General features: G+C 35.0%; 1 protein-coding gene and 1 pseudogene across 3 annotated transcripts; one reads left to right on the top strand and one right to left on the bottom strand.

The window, feature by feature from the left end:
• The first annotated feature begins 1,070 nt into the window (after positions 1 to 1,070).
• LOC135684748 (ubiquitin carboxyl-terminal hydrolase 15) lies at positions 1,071 to 17,198 on the top strand. Of its 3 annotated transcripts, none has more exons than XM_065200394.2 (21): positions 1,071 to 1,227; positions 2,975 to 3,054; positions 3,972 to 4,223; positions 5,403 to 5,569; positions 6,107 to 6,235; positions 6,368 to 6,648; positions 7,096 to 7,159; positions 7,405 to 7,498; positions 7,978 to 8,038; positions 8,417 to 8,558; positions 9,353 to 9,652; positions 10,538 to 10,611; positions 10,977 to 11,061; positions 11,527 to 11,661; positions 12,348 to 12,488; positions 13,074 to 13,165; positions 13,527 to 13,643; positions 14,062 to 14,213; positions 14,567 to 14,646; positions 15,241 to 15,298; positions 16,331 to 17,198. In XM_065200394.2, exons 2-21 carry the CDS (start codon positions 2,982 to 2,984, stop codon positions 16,348 to 16,350), a joined length of 2,517 nt encoding a protein of 838 aa, XP_065056466.2. In that variant the 5' UTR covers positions 1,071 to 1,227; positions 2,975 to 2,981; the 3' UTR covers positions 16,351 to 17,198. The 3 variants fall into 3 exon arrangements, with proteins under 3 accessions (XP_065056466.2, XP_088970980.1, XP_065056467.2); XM_089114854.1 differs by having other exon boundaries at positions 2,953 to 3,054; XM_065200395.2 differs by having other exon boundaries at positions 1,071 to 1,251.
• On the bottom strand, positions 16,793 to 19,597 carry LOC148957613 (succinate-semialdehyde dehydrogenase, mitochondrial pseudogene; annotated as a pseudogene).
• Between the last annotated feature and the right edge of the window lie 669 nt (positions 19,598 to 20,266).

The raw sequence follows: 20,266 nt of genomic DNA, 5'->3' as shown, positions 1-20,266 counted from the left end.
AAAGGTGGGGGTATATTGGCGGAATCTGGTCTCGAAAGGAAAGAGAGAGAGAGAGCAGTGGCTATTTCAAGTCAATTATCCGCTCCTAGACCTACTTTTCTTACTCTCACTTTCCTCAGCAGAAAATAGTAGACATCGACAAGCATTTATTAAAGTAAAAGCCAATCAAGCGTGTCGGATTTGCCACCGGCTTTGTTTCAATTTTCAACTTGGCACCAGTTTTTTCATCAGTTGGCCTTATCTGCAATTTTAAATGCTTTATGTCTACAATTTCGACTTCTTCTTGCTGACTAAAGTTGTATCAAAATGTCCAGTTACGTGCAAAGTAAGATTAAAAGCTATTTAGAGACTCGAGCCCTTCCAAGGTCCATAATAGAGAATCTTTATCACAAATGCAAGTTTATAGGGTGTTGCCATTTGTGTGGTCTCTTGGGTGTGGCTTCTAGAAATTGCCTACAGCACAGCCCTGCTTTCACTTTTCTAGAACGGCAGGGCACCCCAGAGAAAAGGGGAACACAGAACAGAAACCATATAGGGAGAAAAGCTTTACAGTGATGATATGATAAAATACGGTGGAATCTTTTTAACATCACGTAAAAGTTTGTGATGAAATGATTTGGTATTTTATGCTATTCTATCTTGCGAAGAAGCTTATCAACTCTTTCTAACTCAGGGGCGGATCTAGAGCAGATTTGAAGGAGGAGCAGTTGGTAGTGGAGGCGCTGAAAAATTTTCAAAAATTGGTTACGAGAGTACGCTGTATACAACAATTTCAGATACCTTTTCAGAATAAACAACATAACTTTGAGGTAACCCTTGAAGCAAATTAACCTATCGGTCCAAGAACCTTTTTCATCTGATTCTCATTCTTCAAAAGGGGCGCACAATTTCCAAAAAAGGGGCACCAGACTTGCTTCAACTCGTTGAGGCAGGGGCAACTGCCCCTAGTTGCCCCCCTTAAATCCGCCACTGACCTAACTAATGATGATTTACAATTAACTTATTTTATTTACTGCTTTCTGCCCTCATCTATCATGCGAAGTCAGAGAGAGGTTGCTGCTGCTGTTCATCCGAAGTTCGCACGTCCGTTTGAAACATATGTTGGATCTGGATCTTGGATCAGGATCTCAGACTCTTGGCCTGCTCATTAAAGCTTGATTCTTCATTTCTACAAAAGGTCTCACACCAAGGCACACTGCAGATATCAAGTTTCATATCTTTGGCAAGGTATATCTACTTCGTAAGAACTTTGTAAGTCAATCATAACACAAATATATAAATAAATCATTTCTGCAATAAATTAGGTTCTGAAATCCGAAATGGAATCAGTTCTCAAAAATTCAACTTTCTTTCAATATCATTGTCAGTCCATCAAAAAGTAGTAGGAAGGATGCGAATTATTTTCTGCTGAATTATTCGCATATTTTCAGTTGGCCGGTGCGGCAGATATGAATAATAAAACCACAATAGCTAGGTATTTTTAATTCAGGAGTATGTTTACCTTGACTTGAGCTAGTATCCCATGAACAAAATTTTATATCATATTTCTGTTGGGGGAGGGGAGGGGAGAGATTTAACCTTTAAGAACAATTCTTCCTCTTGCAGTCCAGCCGTTTTGCTTCCATGTTGATGTTATCCACTTATGCACCTGCACACAGCTTTTTGTTAGTGTAACATTTTGAACAAAGGCCAAAATATTGATTGTATACAGACCTTCAAATACACCAAAGTAGATCTTCAACATAATGATTGCTACATATTAGTTCAGTCTAATCGTTCGGGCAACCAAACTTGTGAGTTTGGTCATAACATCTACCACTTTCCTTGTTTCGTGAATCTACAGTTTCTATATCTGAGAAAATACTCATTTTAAATGTTTTAAACCTCTTGTGAACATTAATTTCATATAGGAAGGCTTAAAAGTCTACATCCAGAAGTATAAATTGTAAAGAAAAATTGTGACAAATTTATCAAGATATGATTCAAGGCTGATTCAAGGTTTCTACATAACCAAAAATCCTGACAACAATAAAACTGCATTTTCAAACAATGAAGAAACCTCTCTGCAAACTGAAGATATCTGCAAAAGGCCCTAGAGCAGACTCCTTATTCTGAATTTAATCAAATTAAACTAAAGCTTGAATGTTATTTGCATCTGGTTTGTGAAATGAAAAATCAATTAATATAGTTTGAATAACAATAACAAACAAATAATGATGGGTGATGGATGTCTAATGATAAGATTCAAAAGTTACAAAAGTTTTATAATTATGATTATAAAATTACAATATCCAAATCAGAATAGAAATATTATATTTTTAATAAGAAAAAGCTATTATTCATGTTTTTCTTACCAAAGAAAATATTTGCATGCATTCACCAATTTTTTTCTTGAAAAAATCTCCAGCAACTAGCCTTGACACAGATCCAACACCTAAGAGATTTCTAATCCAGAACTACTTGGAAACATGTTTTATAATTGGTTTCAATGTTGTGATCAAAAACAAATTTAGTGGTTAGGAGTTAGATAATACGATTTCATTTAGCAATAAACTTTTCTATATATGCAATTCGCAATCATCAATTATTTTGCGGTACAGAATTTGAAAATGGCTTTGAAAAAAGCAAACATTTTACAACATACTAAAAGCTTTTTCGTCACCAGTTGGTTGAGATCCTCAATCTCCTGTTTAGTGTACCTCTGCTTGAAAAATGTGAACAATTTTTTTGCGGTACAGAATTTGAAAATGGCTTTGAAAAAAGCAAACATTTTACAACATACTAAAAGCTTTTTCGTCACCAGTTGGTTGAGATCCTCAATCTCCTGTTTAGTGTACCTCTGCTTGAAAAATGTGAACAATTTTTTTAGGGGAACATGATATTATCAAATTGGTTATTTGGCCTAATTTTTCCTACAGAAATACATGATCTTTGTTTTTCTTTTATCTTCAGGAGATTATTTGTTTTTCTTTAGCTGGGACATGAGTAGTACAGACGGAAGCATTGAACAAGAATTGGATGCTGACTTATATGGATCTGGGTCAAAATTTTCTGGTATTGTAGATTCATTATCTGTTACCTTATTTTAGATCTAAGTGTCTGTCAGATAATTGAATAAATATTGGCAAGGTCATTAGTATGATTCTAAAGATTTGATTCCAAAATTGTAAAGACAAAGATGGCAAGGATGAAAGTCAAGAACTGCAAGAATGAATGTTGTTGTTGTTGTTGGCCACTGTCAACTCGCTGGCGACTTAGCTATCCCCTGAATGAACAATCACCATTCTGTTCTGTCCATTGCTTTTTCATAGTATTGATATAAGGATATCCCAAATAATTTTTGCAACTCATCTAGCCATCCTGTTTGTTGCCTACATTGTCTTCCTCTCTACCCTTTTTACTGTAATAGCTTCAGAAGAAATGTACAGTTCAATGAATGATGCATTGGAAACATGGCTTGCAAATCCATCCATTTTTCAATTTTCTTTCTTTTCAGTTACAACTTACTTATGCCATGTCATTCAAGTTGCTTCATGTGTTGTTGCACAATCAATTAATTCTTGCATGAAAATGAATAATTTTTCCTTTAAGTTCATAAGAAATCTTGTAGTTCTTTATAATTGCTCATCATCTCATAAATTTTGGGAGTATTCATGTAACAAGTTTATGCCTATAATGCCTGTAACCTTGGGCACAGCTGTTGCATCAAATTTCTAAACAGATGCTTGGCAGCATAAGTGTCTAGTCCTATGTTTACCTCCTTCCTCCATTCAAAGTTCAAACTTGTGCATTTTTATAGCAGATAAATCATTATTAAGCTAGGGGAATGAGGTGGAAAGCTCAATACAGTCTGTCTAAAGGAAGTATGTTTTTAGCTAAATGTGGTTTTACATTGATCAATTTTGCAGTTTGATTTTATCAACAAATTTCATTTTTTGTTTTCTCTCTTTAATGAATTGATTTTCTTCCAGATGACAGTGGCATTGAAGATTCTTGGAATGAAGAATCATCTACCATGCCATCAACAGCAAGCACAAAAAAACAGGGCGAGGACAACATTGATGAAAATACAAAACTAATTCCTAGTGCTGATGAAAACCCATACCCACCATTCTCCCAACTCACACCACCCAGTGAACAATGCACAGAAGTATATAGGCCATTCAATATTTATCCAACAACTTCACCAGAATCAACTGACATAGTCAGATGTGATGTTAAAGGTACCTAAAGTTTCACTACCTATTTAGAAAGAAGCAGTGATCACTGTCAATGCATAAATTTTTTTTTGCAGAATTTCCACTTGCAGAATTTAACAATCAACCTAAAAAAGAAACCAACCTAAATAAACAATCAATCAACCTAATTAACAATCAACCTAAATGAAAATAACCAGAAATTATCAGATCTCCTTTCTGTTTCATTTGAAAATTGATGCCACAAGTTAAAACAGAAAAAATAGGATTTGCAGCCTTACAAAAATTGTCACAACTGTTTTAGTTTTGGTGGAGTTGTCAGTTTATAGTGTCCATTTACTGCAATCTTTATCCAAAATAATGGAGAGATCCAAAATATCCTTATAATTAGTCTTCAGGTGATCATATCAGCTAGCAGTTTTCAAAATAATGGTAATCAAAAACAGCTATATTCTTGGTCATTTTTGTCTTGACCTGATATGAGTGATCATTTGCCAAGATAAGTCTTGCTAAATAATGGCTAACAAGTTGTGGATGTTGAACTGCTTATATGAATAAAATTATATCATTTTGTTGTTATAGAAAAATTGAATGATTTATTCATGATAAATACAAATTGTGTAATTAATGGTCCTTAGATAGCCATTCTTCATTAGAGCAATATTGATTAACTTACTTCAGCTTGAAGTATTAAAACTAATTTAAGCCAACCATGCTACAGATACTTTGAAGCTTAACAAAGCAAGGTTGACATTTCCATTTTTCAAAGTGGTGTTATTTTTAGTTCATCCCAGAAGCACTTTTTGTCATGCAAAACAGGGTATGAGAGTTTGGAAGGTAACTAAGATCTCAATCCTGATGGATGCAGTAACATTCAAGCAAAATGACAGTCTTATCTGTTAAATTCACCAAAATACCTCTTAGTTTAATCTGTGCACATTATACCATTGTACCCTTGCAACATTTGCATGATTAACATTTGTGGAACATTTTTAGGATGGTTTTTTTTCTCGAATTTCTTGTCCAATTGCTGGCTATATATGTCCTATAGTATATCATATGCAAACTTCAAGTATCAAGCAAAAACTTATTGTGTAAATTTTCATTTTCACTTGGAGATCCCTTTTTTCCATCGGGTTCTATGATCGGCTATGTTCTTTGGTTTTCTGTAAGAATGACTTTTAGTGATGTCTTTTTAAATCTTAGATGTCAATGCAGTGGAAGGGGTGTGTGGAATGGAGAACCTTGGCAACACATGTTTCATGAATGCAGGGCTGCAATGCATTTTTGCTTCTACTCTGTTCCAGCAGGCTATGCTCAAGGAAATGTCACTAGGGTCATGCCAGATGAATCCAGAAAATTCTCAATCTGTGGTAATGTCCAAAGCATTTATCAAATAGTTCCATTTTTCCCTAAATTGTTTATTTTGAAATCATCAAATTGTACAAAATTGTCTCGATAGGTGCTGATTGTTGATTGCCAGAAAATTTTAATTTTTTTTAAATTTTATCTTTTCTTGTTTTTTTTATCTTTAAATTATATCTTTTCCATCAAATTTTCATTTTTTTTAAATGTTATCTTTTCTTGTTTGATTTTGGATTCTGCTACTAATAGCTACTTGCTATCTAGCAATTGAATATGTAGATTGTATTTATCTCTTTAGAATGTGCATGACTCTCTTGAGCCAACTTACTTATTAACTAAAATTGAAGTAGTAATTAATGTTTAACCTTGATTTTGTAACGTGAATGGTGTCTGCTGCTTTGTGATCGAATTAAAAGTTTTTATTATTACCATTCCTGATAAGAAGATGCATAGAAATGATTGTCTTTACTTTAAAGTCATCGGATTTTCTGTATATAGTGATGTATCTGCTAGATTGGTATCATTTGTTATTCCTTCGATTGTAGGTACGAATGGTTGACAAATTCCTGGAAATTTTCATGAAACTCATAAGTGGAGAGTATGCTTATTTGTATCCAAGAGACTTTCACAGTGCTTTGACACAGGTCCTACCGTTATTTGGAGATAGAAAGCAGGTAATGTTCTCTGGTGATATAAAGCAGGAGAATCTTCTTTTTATTATCAAATTATCTTTTAAAGCAGAAATCTTAAAGTTACTGATGTTTTTTCAGTGTATTCCGTTCAACAGTAGCTTTATCTTTCCGCAGCACGATTGCCAGGAGTTCGTTTCTTTCTTATTGAACACACTCCACGATGCCTTTAACAGTGTCAGCCCATTGAAAAAGTTTTCGCCGATAAAAGAGATAAGGGAATCGTCCCCCCAGATGTCGAATCTCAGACTGGAAGGCTCTTCGGAATCCGAGAACGACGATGCTCAAGATACGGGAGAAGAAGTTCCTAAAAGAATGAGAATGGATCAACTTGATTCAGAACCAGATTTTGGCGTTGAATGTGATGAGAGACTCAATCCAGCCCAAACTGCTTGGAGGTAGTATTAACGTATTTAAAGTATCCATGCATTTTGAATGATAAACACCAACTTTAACAAGGTGCAGGGAAGTCGTGTTATTTAAAGGGTAGCAAACTATCCTTGATTGGTGAAAAGTTGAAGCTGTTTTATGTTGCAAACTTGGGTAAGCATATGATTTTGTAGACATTGGCAACATTTTGTATTTTTGTCAATGTTGTTCTTTTGTTGCCAGCCATGTTTTAGAAACGTTTTGGGACAAGTTAAAAATCTGGAAGGAAATAGTTGAGAAAATTCCCAGAAAGGAAATATACCTTTAATTGAAATTGTTTCTGTTCTATGGATTTGATGTTACAATCCCAAGCCATCAATAAAAACGCTAGTTTCAACCTGTTATCTTGTTAGTTCATATATCTATCTATCTATCTATCTATCCGATTTTTTTAATCAGAATTAACCCTCTTTCAGAAATTACGTTGAGCAAAACAGATCGTTGATTGTTGATACTTTCCAAGGTCAATTTAAAAGCATGGTAAGAAATACTTGAAAATCTTCATCTCAGGCCTGAATTTTCTGAAAACTATCTACTAATGTTAATGAACAATGACTTGCAAATGCTTAAATGAATTTCTAATGTTCATTTATCCGCATAATGTGCAGAATATTTAATTGTAAACCTTAATTGTTTATTGATGCAGGAAAATAAACGTCTGTTATAATTCTTTCTTCATTTGTTATTGCAAGAATTACTCTAAACGCTTTGAAAATCATTTGCAGGTTACATGTGAAAAATGCCACCATGTCTCGGCCACATTCGAACCTTTCATGCACGTGTCTGTCCCAATTCCACATGCTAATGAGCAGCAAGTCTGTAAATATCGACACCTTTTTTTCTCTTAACTTTTTTCGGTTCTCCTTGAAAAATTTTCCTGATGGTCTAAATGCATTTTAATTTGTGAAAAAGAAGGAAGAAGTATTAATCATTACTTACATTATGTTGCTTTTTAATTGAACTTTGTTAGTTTTCATAATAGTCGAATAATAATTGTATTGATGTGAAATTGGGTGCTTTATCTAGTTTCAAATACCTCAAAAAGGGTTGAGTTAAAAGTAAAAGACAGCTAAGTATGTAATAAGATTTCAGAGTTTGCATCCATGTAAACCACTATTGAGAAAGTGAACCCTGTTGGTTTTGCCTTTACTCTTTGTCTCTGAATGGCTCTGATGAGTAATGGAATACAGTAGCTTTTTATTGTTTTAATCCTCAAGAAAACTTTTGTTTACTACCACCATGAGTTGTAACTATTTATATCAGGTTTTTGATTAAGATAATATTTTCTCATCTTTCAGTGGTAACATGTCGGCTGCAGACACAATGTGTACCAAACAAAACACGCCTTCAAACCCAAAGGTAGGTTTTCACTGTACATTCATGGCTCTCATTGCATATGTCAGCCACTCTGGTTGCTGTGATTTCTTTATTTTTTGGTTTTTTGTTTCTTCGTTTTATACGTTGTATTATTCAAGCTATCACCTAGTACTGTTTTTGTTCAGTCTTTTCCGCTAAACAATGTGAATTAAAGACAAGCTGGCTTAACATGAAGGGATTTATTTTAATAGGAGTGAAGAAAGAAACTTGCCTCCCTGTCTCACTATGCTTTTGTCTCAATACAAGTGCCTTCTCGAACAGGCCCTCTCTCTCTACGTGCGATTCTTTCATGTGACTCCACGTTACTTTCGCGATTGCTTGTTTTCAAGTGCCTGTTTATCTTAGCTGAAATCGTTTCAGATTCGTAGTAACGGTGAGTAAAAATGCAACGGTCGGCAATGTGAAGTACCAGCTCATGAAGGCAATAAAATTTGACCACAAAGTGGAGGAAGAAGACTTGATTATGGCTGAAGTGGCGAATGGAACTTTACTCAGAACACTTGTGAGTCTGCCTAGTTTTATTTATGTGCTTGTGTATGCTTGATATATTCTAAAACAATCTAATATTTGCTGTCGGATAACAGATCTCGTTTATGGACAAGAGTTATTCAAACGAGAAATAGGGGCGAGGTAGGTAAAGGTGAAGTGATATAAAATTCCTATAGATCATTAAACATAACGCTTGTTTCTTTAAAGCCAAACATTTTGGTTCTTTGGTCTATTACGAAGCAAACCTTTGCTTTTCCATCTTCTTGGCCGGGCCATTTTGCAATTGTTCTATCACAAGACACTTAGGCGAAATCAAAGTGTAGTTCAATGCAAGACTGGTAAAATTTATCGGAACCAACATTTTTAGAGTTGGTAGAAAAACATAGACCAAATTAAAAGTTATGAAAGCATTACCAAGAATTTAACTTCAATTAAATGCCATTAATATTACGGCAAAGATAAATTATATCTTAAGTTATTATTTCAGCAAGGGATAAGACAACCGTGAAGATGTCAATTAATCAAATTTGCAAACCAAATCCAAATTAAGAATTTCTTATAATTCTTTTTGTTTCCAGCTTTTGCAGAACTTACTCGTGGAATGTTTTTAATTTTTTCATTCATTTATTTTCAAGAATAATAGGCAGACAGCTATCTGGTAAATCTAGTAAGACCATCAAACGGTAAAAGGGTAAATAGTATTCATAATCTAACTACTGCATCATTACCTTTCCCTAGTTTCACTGCAGAAAAGTTTATCCAGAGCTAATTGCACAAATATTGAACAGAATTGCTCTCTTTTTACAGGTCCCTGATATGGGTCTGCAGTTTCTTAAGCTGAACGAAAACAAACAGTTTTATGCAATTGAGTGCCTGAAAATGAAACCAGTTGAAAATGATCCTGGTTTAGTTAAAGAAGTAATGGGTGAAGACAGTGGAGGTGTACTGCCACGTGAGGGTCCAACGGGGTGGCACACGTGTGGCATTTGCCTAGAGGACATATTTGATGACGATTTGATGATCCATGGCATCTGCGGTGGGGTTCTCTGTAGTGATTGTTTAGAAGCAACTGCTTGCTATCACTCTGGGAAAAGCTTCCCCTGCCCGGTATGTAACTTGATGCGAAATAGATGCTCTTGAGATATTTGTAAACCAGTTGTCGGAGTGCTATTTAATACTGTCCACACACCTAATTTCTTTTAAAGCCGATATTTAAGCACTCATGAATGAATTATGAGCTTGATAAACATGTGTACGTAACTTACGTAAAAAGAGATGATCCCAAGATATGTAAGCAGAGACTGGATGTCTACTTTTAAAGTCGGTTTGTTGGGTGAATCCAACACTTTTGAACAGATAAAGTTTTTTCGAAGCCACTTCACCAATCGTTGATGAAATGATGGACGTTTTCGAATTAGTGGGTATATGACTTTATGATAAGTAGATTTTAACGAGAATGAGAGTTTCTCGTCAATTATGGGAGTGCTTTGAAGCCTGTTTGTTGGGTGAATGACCTATCAAAGTTCTTTAAGCCATCCCACCCTGTTTTTGAGCATAAATAGATTATTTGATAAAGTATGAGCTTGGTTTGATTGGTATATGACTTTCTTGAAGAAAAATGCTTCCAAAAATGATTATTTGACAGCAATTGTGTACATGTTTTTACTAGGCATTTTGGTAGTTTTTTCGAGTAAAGAAAACCACTGATACCTCAAACAGTCGGCTGTGAACCGGTTTCGCCCTATATCAGGGCTCATCATTACAGCTAGACTGAAGGAGAACTCAATGCTGACCTAGGGCCAGCAATTAGGCTGTCAGTGGCAATGCATGTGGGGTGTAGTGTAGTGGATACCAGGTAGTGTAGATAGTAGATACCAGCTAACTATCAACTTTTGGTAGTTAGCTGGTATCTAGAGATCGATTACTTAATGCCATTTTGCTAGCTCTTTGATTTTATTGTAAAGTATAACCTCAACTTCTGCTTTTATGTAGGTTTGCAATGCAACTGTAGACGAGAAGTCTTTCAGTGGTATTACCAAATCCTTAAAAGGTGCAAATGTCAAAAGGCAAGTCTCCTTTATTCTCGGACATTAATGAATGCCGTTGATCAAGAGAAGCAATCAAAATTTTTTTTGAATCGGTTAGCTGTTTTTCAATAGTCACTCTATCGCGTGCCATTGGATTTTGCAGTTGTTCATAAATCGAAGGATGTGATTTTCAGGATAACCAAGGGTTGAAATGGTACTACTACCCGTTAAATTCCACAAAAAGGAACAGTTAATGATTTTAATAGATCTCCTTTCAAACTTTTTCGGGCAAAGTGACCCCCATACACCCTGCCTCCAAGTTTTGGATAGTTCCTCATTCAAAAGGCTTCCATGTGCTTTTGCTTTCGACCTGTTATTCAGACTCTATCTTCTTCTATTCACAGAACAGTCCTCATTCCAGTACTCATGCGCCACGTCACACAGCCACTGCAACAGGGGCAGGATGCCAGCGTGTCTCCAACAGAAAAGGTTGGAAAGTTAGCCAGCTAGAGCTTATTCCATATAGTTCATAATGTTATATTCTGTCTTGCAGCAGATCTCCTTGTAGTTATTTTTTTCAGCTAACCGTGGAAATCCTCTATCAATTTTTCCTACAATATTCTTATTGCATATTGCCTTGTTATCAGGGAAAAAGAGTATTTTTCATTGTTCATTAATTAAAGATTTTTACTTTGATTTGAATGTTTGTCGATTAAAGCTGTATGTTTTATGACGTATGAATGCACCAATTTGAGCTAATGTTTCTCTAAGTCTAGCACAACATTCAAGATATAAGAGTGTCTGAAATATTTATCATTGAAATCGTGATATGCTCTTGGCATCCTGCTCATACAGTATTGCCTATATTTGACTTGTAAGGGGTTCAGCATAGAGCTATGTTATTTAATGATCTTATATACAAGTCTGGTAAAGAATTTTTTTTAACCATTGCAGTTTCGTGCACTCGGGCACCCAGCTGTGTTTTTATTCCCGCATACCATTAAGTCCAGTGACATCTGGCAAGAACTGAAGCGGATTGCTCCCAGCGCAGAAGGCTTGGTATTATCTCTCGTTTTAACAGATGCTCAGGTGTGTTTTAATTGTCGTAGCCATCAAGTTTTGCGCCTACCAATTTTCCACTGTCATTTATCTAACTAGCTTGAAATTTTGAGAGACGATGAAGTAGCATTTCATAACACTAGGACCCTGGACTTTTAGAGCTGGAGAAAGTGACGGTTGCAGTCATGCCTCATCTCATATTTTTCTATGCACTTTGTTTGAAAAACATGTATGTATAAAAATTGATAGACCAAAAATGTTTTCATGTTCATCTGATTAATGGCTTTTTGCACGAATTGTACTTTGCTTGAATTTTGATGCCTGATTATCGCCTTAAGCGTGAAACTCGGAGTAGAAACGTCCTGTTCTTTACACCAAAAAGCGTGTTCAGCTCTGCCCGTACGATTTCGAGCACTTTATGACAGACCGGTAAACATTAATTTTCATTACATATGATAAAATTTCATTTCTCGATTGTCTTTTGCATGATAACTTTATCTTTTACCAATTTGTTTTGTTTTATGATTTCTTTAAATACATTTCATGATATATTCATCTGTCTTTCCTATCGTATCCGTGTAAAGTAGGATTGCATGAAAGACTAGAAGCTTAAAAGTTTAAATAGCATGAAAGGGTATCTGCTTTGACACATTTCTTAGATGCAAGCCCATTCTGCTTTCTACGATATTTATATATATTATCATTTTCAATCCAAGGGGATGTCTTGTTCTCGATGTGACACCTTTGCAGACTGTACTGGATGCAACATAGAAGATGATGACAAAATTATTCAATTTAAACCAGGGGATCACATAACAATAAGTTTTCAAGAGATTTCTCCAGAACTGCTAAAAGAGGTATTTGTATAACATTCTAATAAAATCCATTAAAATCGTTCGTGCATAACTGGTCAAAAGATTGCAACTTGTCACCTATTTGCTCAATTGCATATGTATTTAGGTTCCCAATTACGTTAAAAATACAGTTCGCTAATTATCGCATTATTAAGCATGAATCTGTGAAAGCGTGTTTGATTGGCTCTGTTTATATGGCAGCAAGCATTCTCTGACAAACCATTTAAACAATTATTTTCATTAGATGCAAAATTAGTCATATTTTGTTTGTTATGCAAACTTGTTATGTCCTGATACGTTATGGATAAAAAGCTGTCACTCTGAAAAGGGTCACTTTATTGTGCTTTACATTTGCTTTACGGCGATGTTTTGCTTTACATACAGTAAGTGTTATTCAACTTATGGTACAAGCACATCTGATTGTGCTATGGACTGGAAATGTTTGGAGAAATGTTTGGAGAAATTTACGTAAACAAATGCCGAACATAAACGATAGAGTTTCTTGTATATTCCAAGTTAACCAACAGCTCTTATTCCAGTAATGGATTTCTTGGTAGTATGACTAATGCTTTTCATTTTCGGTTGTAGCTTTCGGAAGTGAAAGATGATGTGTCAGTTAGCTCACTCAGAGATGGTGACATGATCAAACTCGGCGAGTGTTTTGAGTATTTTTGTGAGAGGTATGACGTTCACGATGTTATATTTATTTCAATCAGCGTTGGTTACTGGCTCTGAGTGTGTAGAACAGATTACTGTTGATATACAGGATTCTTTGGAGTCGCAAATGACTTTTTCTTGTTTTCGTTGTCAGAGAATGAGACCAGTGTTAGTCTGAGATGCTCACAACATATGGACGAGGATTCTTTCTTGTGAAAACGCTATCAAAGTAATGAGTGTTGTGCTTAAATTGATCTTCTTTTATTTAAAATCAGTATTTCAGCTTTTGAAAGCACACATTTTACTTATTTTCAATGATTTATCACATTTTAATGAAAAATGAGTCTGTTACAGTAACTGATTTGTCCTAACCTGTTTGTTAAGTGAAATTCTTGGTGAAGAAAATCCTTGGTTTTGCCCGAAATGTCGGCGCAACCAAAATGCCACGAAGTGTATTTCCATTTCAAGATGGCCAGAGGTACTGATTGTGCATCTTAAAAGGTAACCTATGATTGTATTTTCTTTCATTAATTTAATTTCGTTTGTTTAGATTTTTCTGTTTCACTTTCAATGCTGGAATATTTCACTATATCAGAACTTATCTATTATGATAATAAATTCAATCAAAAACTCATAATTGTTATCTTCATCCAAGGTAGTCAAATTACATTCATTTAAGAACTGTGAATTTTATTAAATTTTCATAAAATTCCTATTTACGAAATGTTATCGTATTTTCGGAATGTAAATATCAAGAGTTTTAGGCCTATAAAAAATTTCATGCTAGAACCTTAGAAATGCCTGTAAACTTGATATATATCGTTTTAATAATATGAAATTCAAGGAACAACTATTAATTGTTGTTTTTGTATTTTCTTCTGGAAACAAGTATTATTTGCCTCTATCCTTCTTTTTGCAGATTTTATTTTGAGGGCCTACAAAGTGCAAAAGTGAAGTCACCGGTCGATTTCGAGCTAAACAAGTTCAATTTAGATCTGGTTTGCAGCACAGAAGCTTTATCTAAAGATAGCTGTATCTTTGACCTGACTGGTATTGTCTGCCACAAAGGAAGTATGTTGAAGTTACCGTTTATTTCTTTCGTATGCTATTGATTTTGTGCTGTTTATGTGAAAGACATTTTCCTCAAGAATATTTTAGCTATTCTACAAACTGCTTTCTTTCATTTCGATGTTTTTGCATTCATAGCAGAAAGACATTTGCAGTATTTATACTAGGCAATATTTATCGTTTGGATGGAAAACCTGATGCACTGCTTATTGTTGTTTTCATCTTGTACAGTATGCCTGTCACTGATTCAAGCCCAGGAATTTGTTAACTGACTTGTGGTCAGAGCTTGTGTTTCGAAGTCAAGTTCTAACAAGTTAATTGGTCTTCGTTTTGATAGTCGTTGCCTTTTTCTTTAGGTCTTACCAGTGGTCACTACACTGCTTACTGTAAACATGACAATACATGGTATTTTTTCAATGACGAAACCACCTGTGAGGTGAGTTGGAATATAAAAGTTCGTCTAACAATCTATGATTAGCATTTATAGCCTGATAGTCGATTTTAGGAAAACAAAAGCTTATTTCTAGGTCTTTTGTTATCTACTGCTCCCTTTAAGGATAAAAAATATATCCAAGTTTGAATTGAGCATGAAGCGAAAGTCGTATTTTATGCTACAGTTACGGAAATATTTGGTCATTTCTTTGTTTTAAGATAATTAATATAAACAGCTAAAATAACACGACTCCCACCCTTTTTTAGAACATCGAAGAGATAGTGCTTGAAGTGAATAAGAACGAAAATTTGTATAGCCTTATTGCTTCAAATAAAGTTAGTCTCCCTACACCAGTGATGTTTGAGAAACCTAAGTAACAAAATGCAGTTTACATATCCAACAAAGCTACAAAGATCTTTATTTTCAAACATTCAGGAATTTGCATTTGGTATTTTTTGTTAATATCCCTAATGTATTAGACAACAATCAATATTATTTACTCAATTTACTTTCCATTATTTTAAGCTAAATTTTAGTGGTGTTGTTATGCAGTCCGCAATATGTTTGAGTCTGTTTTATGATATGATCAACTTTTAGGCGGATATTTCATCGATCCAGTTAGAGGATATCTATATGCTTTTTTATCAAAGAGCCGGTAAGACATAAAATTTCTTTCTAATCTTACCTTTTTTTAAAGTTATTACTCATTAGTGTTTGTTTCTCCTTTACAGAACTGTACAATGATGAACTAAGCTAAAACATGTTTTAAGCTTTAGGTGTGTTAAGTATTTAGAACTTAAATTTAGTGTCAATAACTTTCCAATATCATCACTTACATTAAACCATATCATAACTTTCCAAAAATTACTATTTTTCAATATATTAAGGACAATTCTGCGCAGACTTTCTTGAGAAAAAATCGATTAATTCTAGACAAGATGAGAAAATTATTTTTATATTCAAAAACAAGATAACGAAAGAGAGCAAGATAAAATATTGTAATGATTTGATAATGCATGTGAACAATGGCGGCGCCAGCCACTAAGCTCTGGGGGGGACAAACCAAAAAAATTTAAGCCACGCCCTTTTAACAACCAGAAAATGCCTTTTACCAACAGAAAACGCCAATTTTATCCGAAGGGAACACCTATGACTAACTTTTGTTTGCAAATTGGCAGTTTGAAAATCATAGGATTACATCACAAAAAGTACGGTGTCAAAATATTACCCCTCCCCCAACATTTTCTAATCGAATTTAGACGAACTACAAAATCGATTCTCCTGATAACTGGGAGGGACGTGTCCCCCCCCCCGTGGCGCCGCTACTGGACTGCATGTGAAAGTTTGCAAGTTTAGATTGTTTATCCACATTTTTGGCTACATTGATGCGATTTGATTGCGATTTGATTTTTGCTTTTCAGTTTTTGCTTTTCAATTTTTGCTTTTCGATTTATTCATAAAACATAAAAAAAATAAACATATTTAAATTCTGGCTATTGCAAAAGAAGTCCAGGTTCCCTTGAATTTGTAAAGTAATTTAGCGGTATAGAAGGACGGTGTGTTTAGTAACAATGAAAGTTTCTTTGTTATTGGTCATATGTTTATAGATATGACAATCGCGCTCTGCTACACCCGTTGATTCTTTAGTAGGATAGTTCTATGTTGTGGGTTTTTCTTTTTCTTTTAGAAGTTGAAAGTGCATCCTAGTGGGTTACTGGAATTACTTGGAGTTGTGCAACAACAGCTGGTTTGTTGAGTTGCTCAACAAAAGAGATGTTTGATTTTAATCAGAAGGACGGAGAAGAACGTCATTGAACAAGCGAGTAATGAATGGGATTGTCAACCAAGTAATGTTATTGACAAACATGATTATCAGTGTTGTTTATAACTATGACGTCATCAAGAACAGCCACCCCGGGAAGAAAGGGATATCCCTTCAAAATCCCACAGTTGTCCATTCATATTATGTAGACAGATGGTATTCTGTCATTAAATGCAAGCACCGTGCCTATTAGGGAACATAATATCTCTCTGAAGTCACTTAACCTGTGATTGATAAAATATTACGAACATGCCAGATTATGTTATAAAATAAAGATTATTCTGGACGGAGCAACAAACAGGCAAATCTTTGACGTCCCCTGAAAAGTAAGAATTTTCCAACAAGCCCGACATATTTCAGAAAAAGGAGCGTCATCTTGTGACAATACTACTAGATATATTATCAGTCACTTAGAGTTAACCCGCAACAACGTTGGCAATCACGGGAAATTATCTTGAAAACATCGATGCTTCAATGGACACACCTTGTAAGGATAAAAGCCTAAGTTGGACACCCTAGAACAAGCCTGCTATGAACAAGCCATAATTGCAGTCTAGGGTAAAAAACCAAAGCCAAGCTTAGACCAGTTACCTACAGAGGTTGATGTAATGTAAATGGATTGATACATTTGTACCAAACAGGCATTATCAATCTAAAACCTTTTATCATCATATAGAATTAATTGTTAAAAAGCAAAAACAGTATCATATCATTAAGCAAAGATTCTTTCAAACCCATGCAGCACTTTTAGTATCAGATTCTTGTAAATCTTTTTAACCAACTTGTAAATGGGTCATTATCAAAATTTTATTCTCCACCAACACTTTCACATCCAATTTCTATCTTATCAACGATGCTGATACCATGTTCAAATAAAAAGATAGACAAGACAGTTAAGAGTCTGAGATTAGCCTAAGGTGTGATGTGACAAGACAGTGAATTCTCTGAGCTTTTTGATAGAACAGACTTCTATTTCCTATAGAAAAATATTCAAGGGTATGTAGCAGGATGCAGCAACAGACAGGGCTCATAATTACAGGCAGTTTACCTAATTATACTAGGTAAAAAAGGTACCATTTGTGACCATTGAATAAGTCTAATACCTTACCTGCTAAACCACAAGAGCAATATCAATCACCCCTTTCATGAAGGCTTTCTTTATTGTTTGCAATTTTCATAGCCATGAAAACTACACCTAAATAACCATGATTTGGAGTCAATGGAGGTGTGAGATTTTGCTGCACCAAAGTACATAGGCATCACCAGTGAGAGAAAAGACTTTAATTGCTCACTTTTAAGCATGGCAAGTTATTATTTTATATTGGCATTATATCATAGCCAGGAATATTCCATTACAATAAACATTACTATATTTACTTTATGATAAAAAATGCATGCATTGTAGGCATTTTCAAAATGGTGAACCATTTTGTTTAGTATTATAACAACTATGCATTAATTTTAAGAGATGTGAATTTCTGTATTTGGGATACTGTCTCAAAGTTTGATCAAATGACTTTTTAAAAAAATATTCAAATCATAATACTGATGGCAACATATTCAAATAAGGGGTCAGAATAGGAAAGGGTCATTATCAAAAGGGGTATACAAATATTAGAAAATAGGATCAAAAGAATTTTGGACTACCTATTTCAGTCCTCCAAGAGAGACAAACTTTAAGTCGAGATATTCATCTATACCATACTTTGATCCTTCTCGGCCAATGCCTGACTCTTTGATTCCACCAAATGGAATCATTTCACTTGAAATAGCACTATCATTTATTCCCAACATCCCTACTTCAATGTTTTCAGACAACCTGAAAACTTGATCCATGTTTTGTGAAAAAACATAACCTGCCAGACCATTTTGTGAGCTATTTGCAAAGCCGATAGCATCTTCTTCAGAATTAAACTTCATTACAGATATAACTGGCCCAAAAGTTTCTTCTTTCGTGACAAGCATTGTCTCATCACAGCCATCAATAATACTGGGTTTGTAAAAGTTCGTGCCTAGAGGATGTCGTTCACAGCCAACAAGCGGCACAGCTCCTTTACTGATTGCATCCTGGACATGAGTCTCCACCTTTTTTAAAGCTGCTTCATTTATCAGTGAGCTGACATTTGTATCTTGATCAAACGGATCACCCACAACAAGGCTGTTCACAGCTTTTTTCATTTCTTCAATAAACTTTGGATGAATTTCCTCTTGGACAAGAAAGCGATTAGCAGCAATACATGTTTGACCATTACCTCTAAATTTGGCTAAAAGTGCTGCATTGACAACCTGGCTGATATCTGCAGAGTTGAATACAATGAAAGGGGCATTTCCACCAAGTTCCAATGACAATCGTTTGACATTGGAAGCTGATTTCTTAAGAAGGAGCTTACCAATTGCTGTAGAACCAGTAAAAGAAATCTTGCGTACTGTCTGACTATCACAAAGTTGATCTCCTACCATTGGGGTGCTTTCCCTTGAACATGTAAGTACATTGACAACACCAGGTGGTATGCCACTTTCCTCTGCAATGGCAGCCAAAGCTAAGGCTGTTAATGGAGTTTCCTCTGATGGTTTAATAACTGAAGTACAACCAGCAGCCATGGCAGCTCCTAGTTTTCTGGTAATCATTGCCAATGGAAAGTTCCATGGAGTAATAAGCCCTACAACACCAACTGGCCTTTTCAAAACAAATCTTCTGCTCTTGTTGTTTGCAGCTGGAATCAAATCACCATATATTCGCTTGGATTCTTCACCAAACCACTGCAAAAATGAAGCACCATAATCAACTTCCAGCTTTGTCTCCTTGATGGTTTTACCACATTCTGCTGACATGATCTGTGCCAATGGCTCTTTGTGGCTCATAACATTTTCATGGAACATATTCAAGAGAGCTCCACGCTCTTTTGCACTTAGCATGCTCCAGTCCTTTAAAGAATTAGCTGCTGCGTTGATTGCAAGCTGGACATTTTCTTCTTCAACATCGCCAACATCAATAAGATGCTCACCAGTCGATGGAGAATACACTGGAAAAGTCTTCTTGCATTTCATCCATGTCCCATTAATAAATGGGTCAGATCTGGTAAGTTTGTTGCCGCTGAGAATTTGAGATACAGCTTTCGAGAATTTGCTCATTTTCCTCAAGCTTTTTTGTGTCCTGCAAAAGTAAATCAAATTCAATCAAAGTAAATTCTAGAAGTTAATTCTCCCTAGGTTATCATACATACCTAAAAATACATTTACCTATCACACATCAGGTTATTCATAAAAAGTACTTTCTTATCAGAAGAGAAATGCGAGGGGGGTGGTACCTTTGCCAGGGCAGAATCCATATGACTTACTCCTGAGATGGACTTCACAGTTTCCTTGGCATACTGGCATAAATTTAAGAAAAGATAATGTGTTGGTTTAAAAGTTAATGGATTTGCTGCCTGTTTTTGGATTGGTTTCTGACATATAAACAGCCATTGTTTGCAAAAATAGCGATTGATAGTTTCTTTTTGACGCTGATATAGACGATACAATGTTTTGATGTTTCCATTACGATGTAGAACCTTCTGGGCAAGCTCGTAATTTAGTTCACGTATTGTGCTTAAACCCGAAGATCTTCAGCATTCACTAAGGTTTTTTGACGTTCTGTGTGGAATCCAATAAAAGAATTTCTGGGGTATGTTAAATTTTTTTTGTAAGTTTGCATGCTAAACATGAAGCCAGATAACATGAAAAAGAATTAAATAAAGAGTAATTTTCTCCATTAATCAATTATCCCTGTCTGGTGTACAATTCACCGTTCTAGGTTGATAT

The sequence above is a fragment of the Rhopilema esculentum genome, chromosome 21 (genome assembly GCF_057945365.1).
Source record: "Rhopilema esculentum isolate cy_ngs chromosome 21, ASM5794536v1, whole genome shotgun sequence".
In the NCBI taxonomy this organism is placed as follows: Eukaryota; Metazoa; Cnidaria; class Scyphozoa; order Rhizostomeae; family Rhizostomatidae; genus Rhopilema; species Rhopilema esculentum.
The sequence above is the reverse complement of the archived record's forward strand: the minus strand, read 5'-3'. Positions and strand labels throughout refer to the sequence as shown.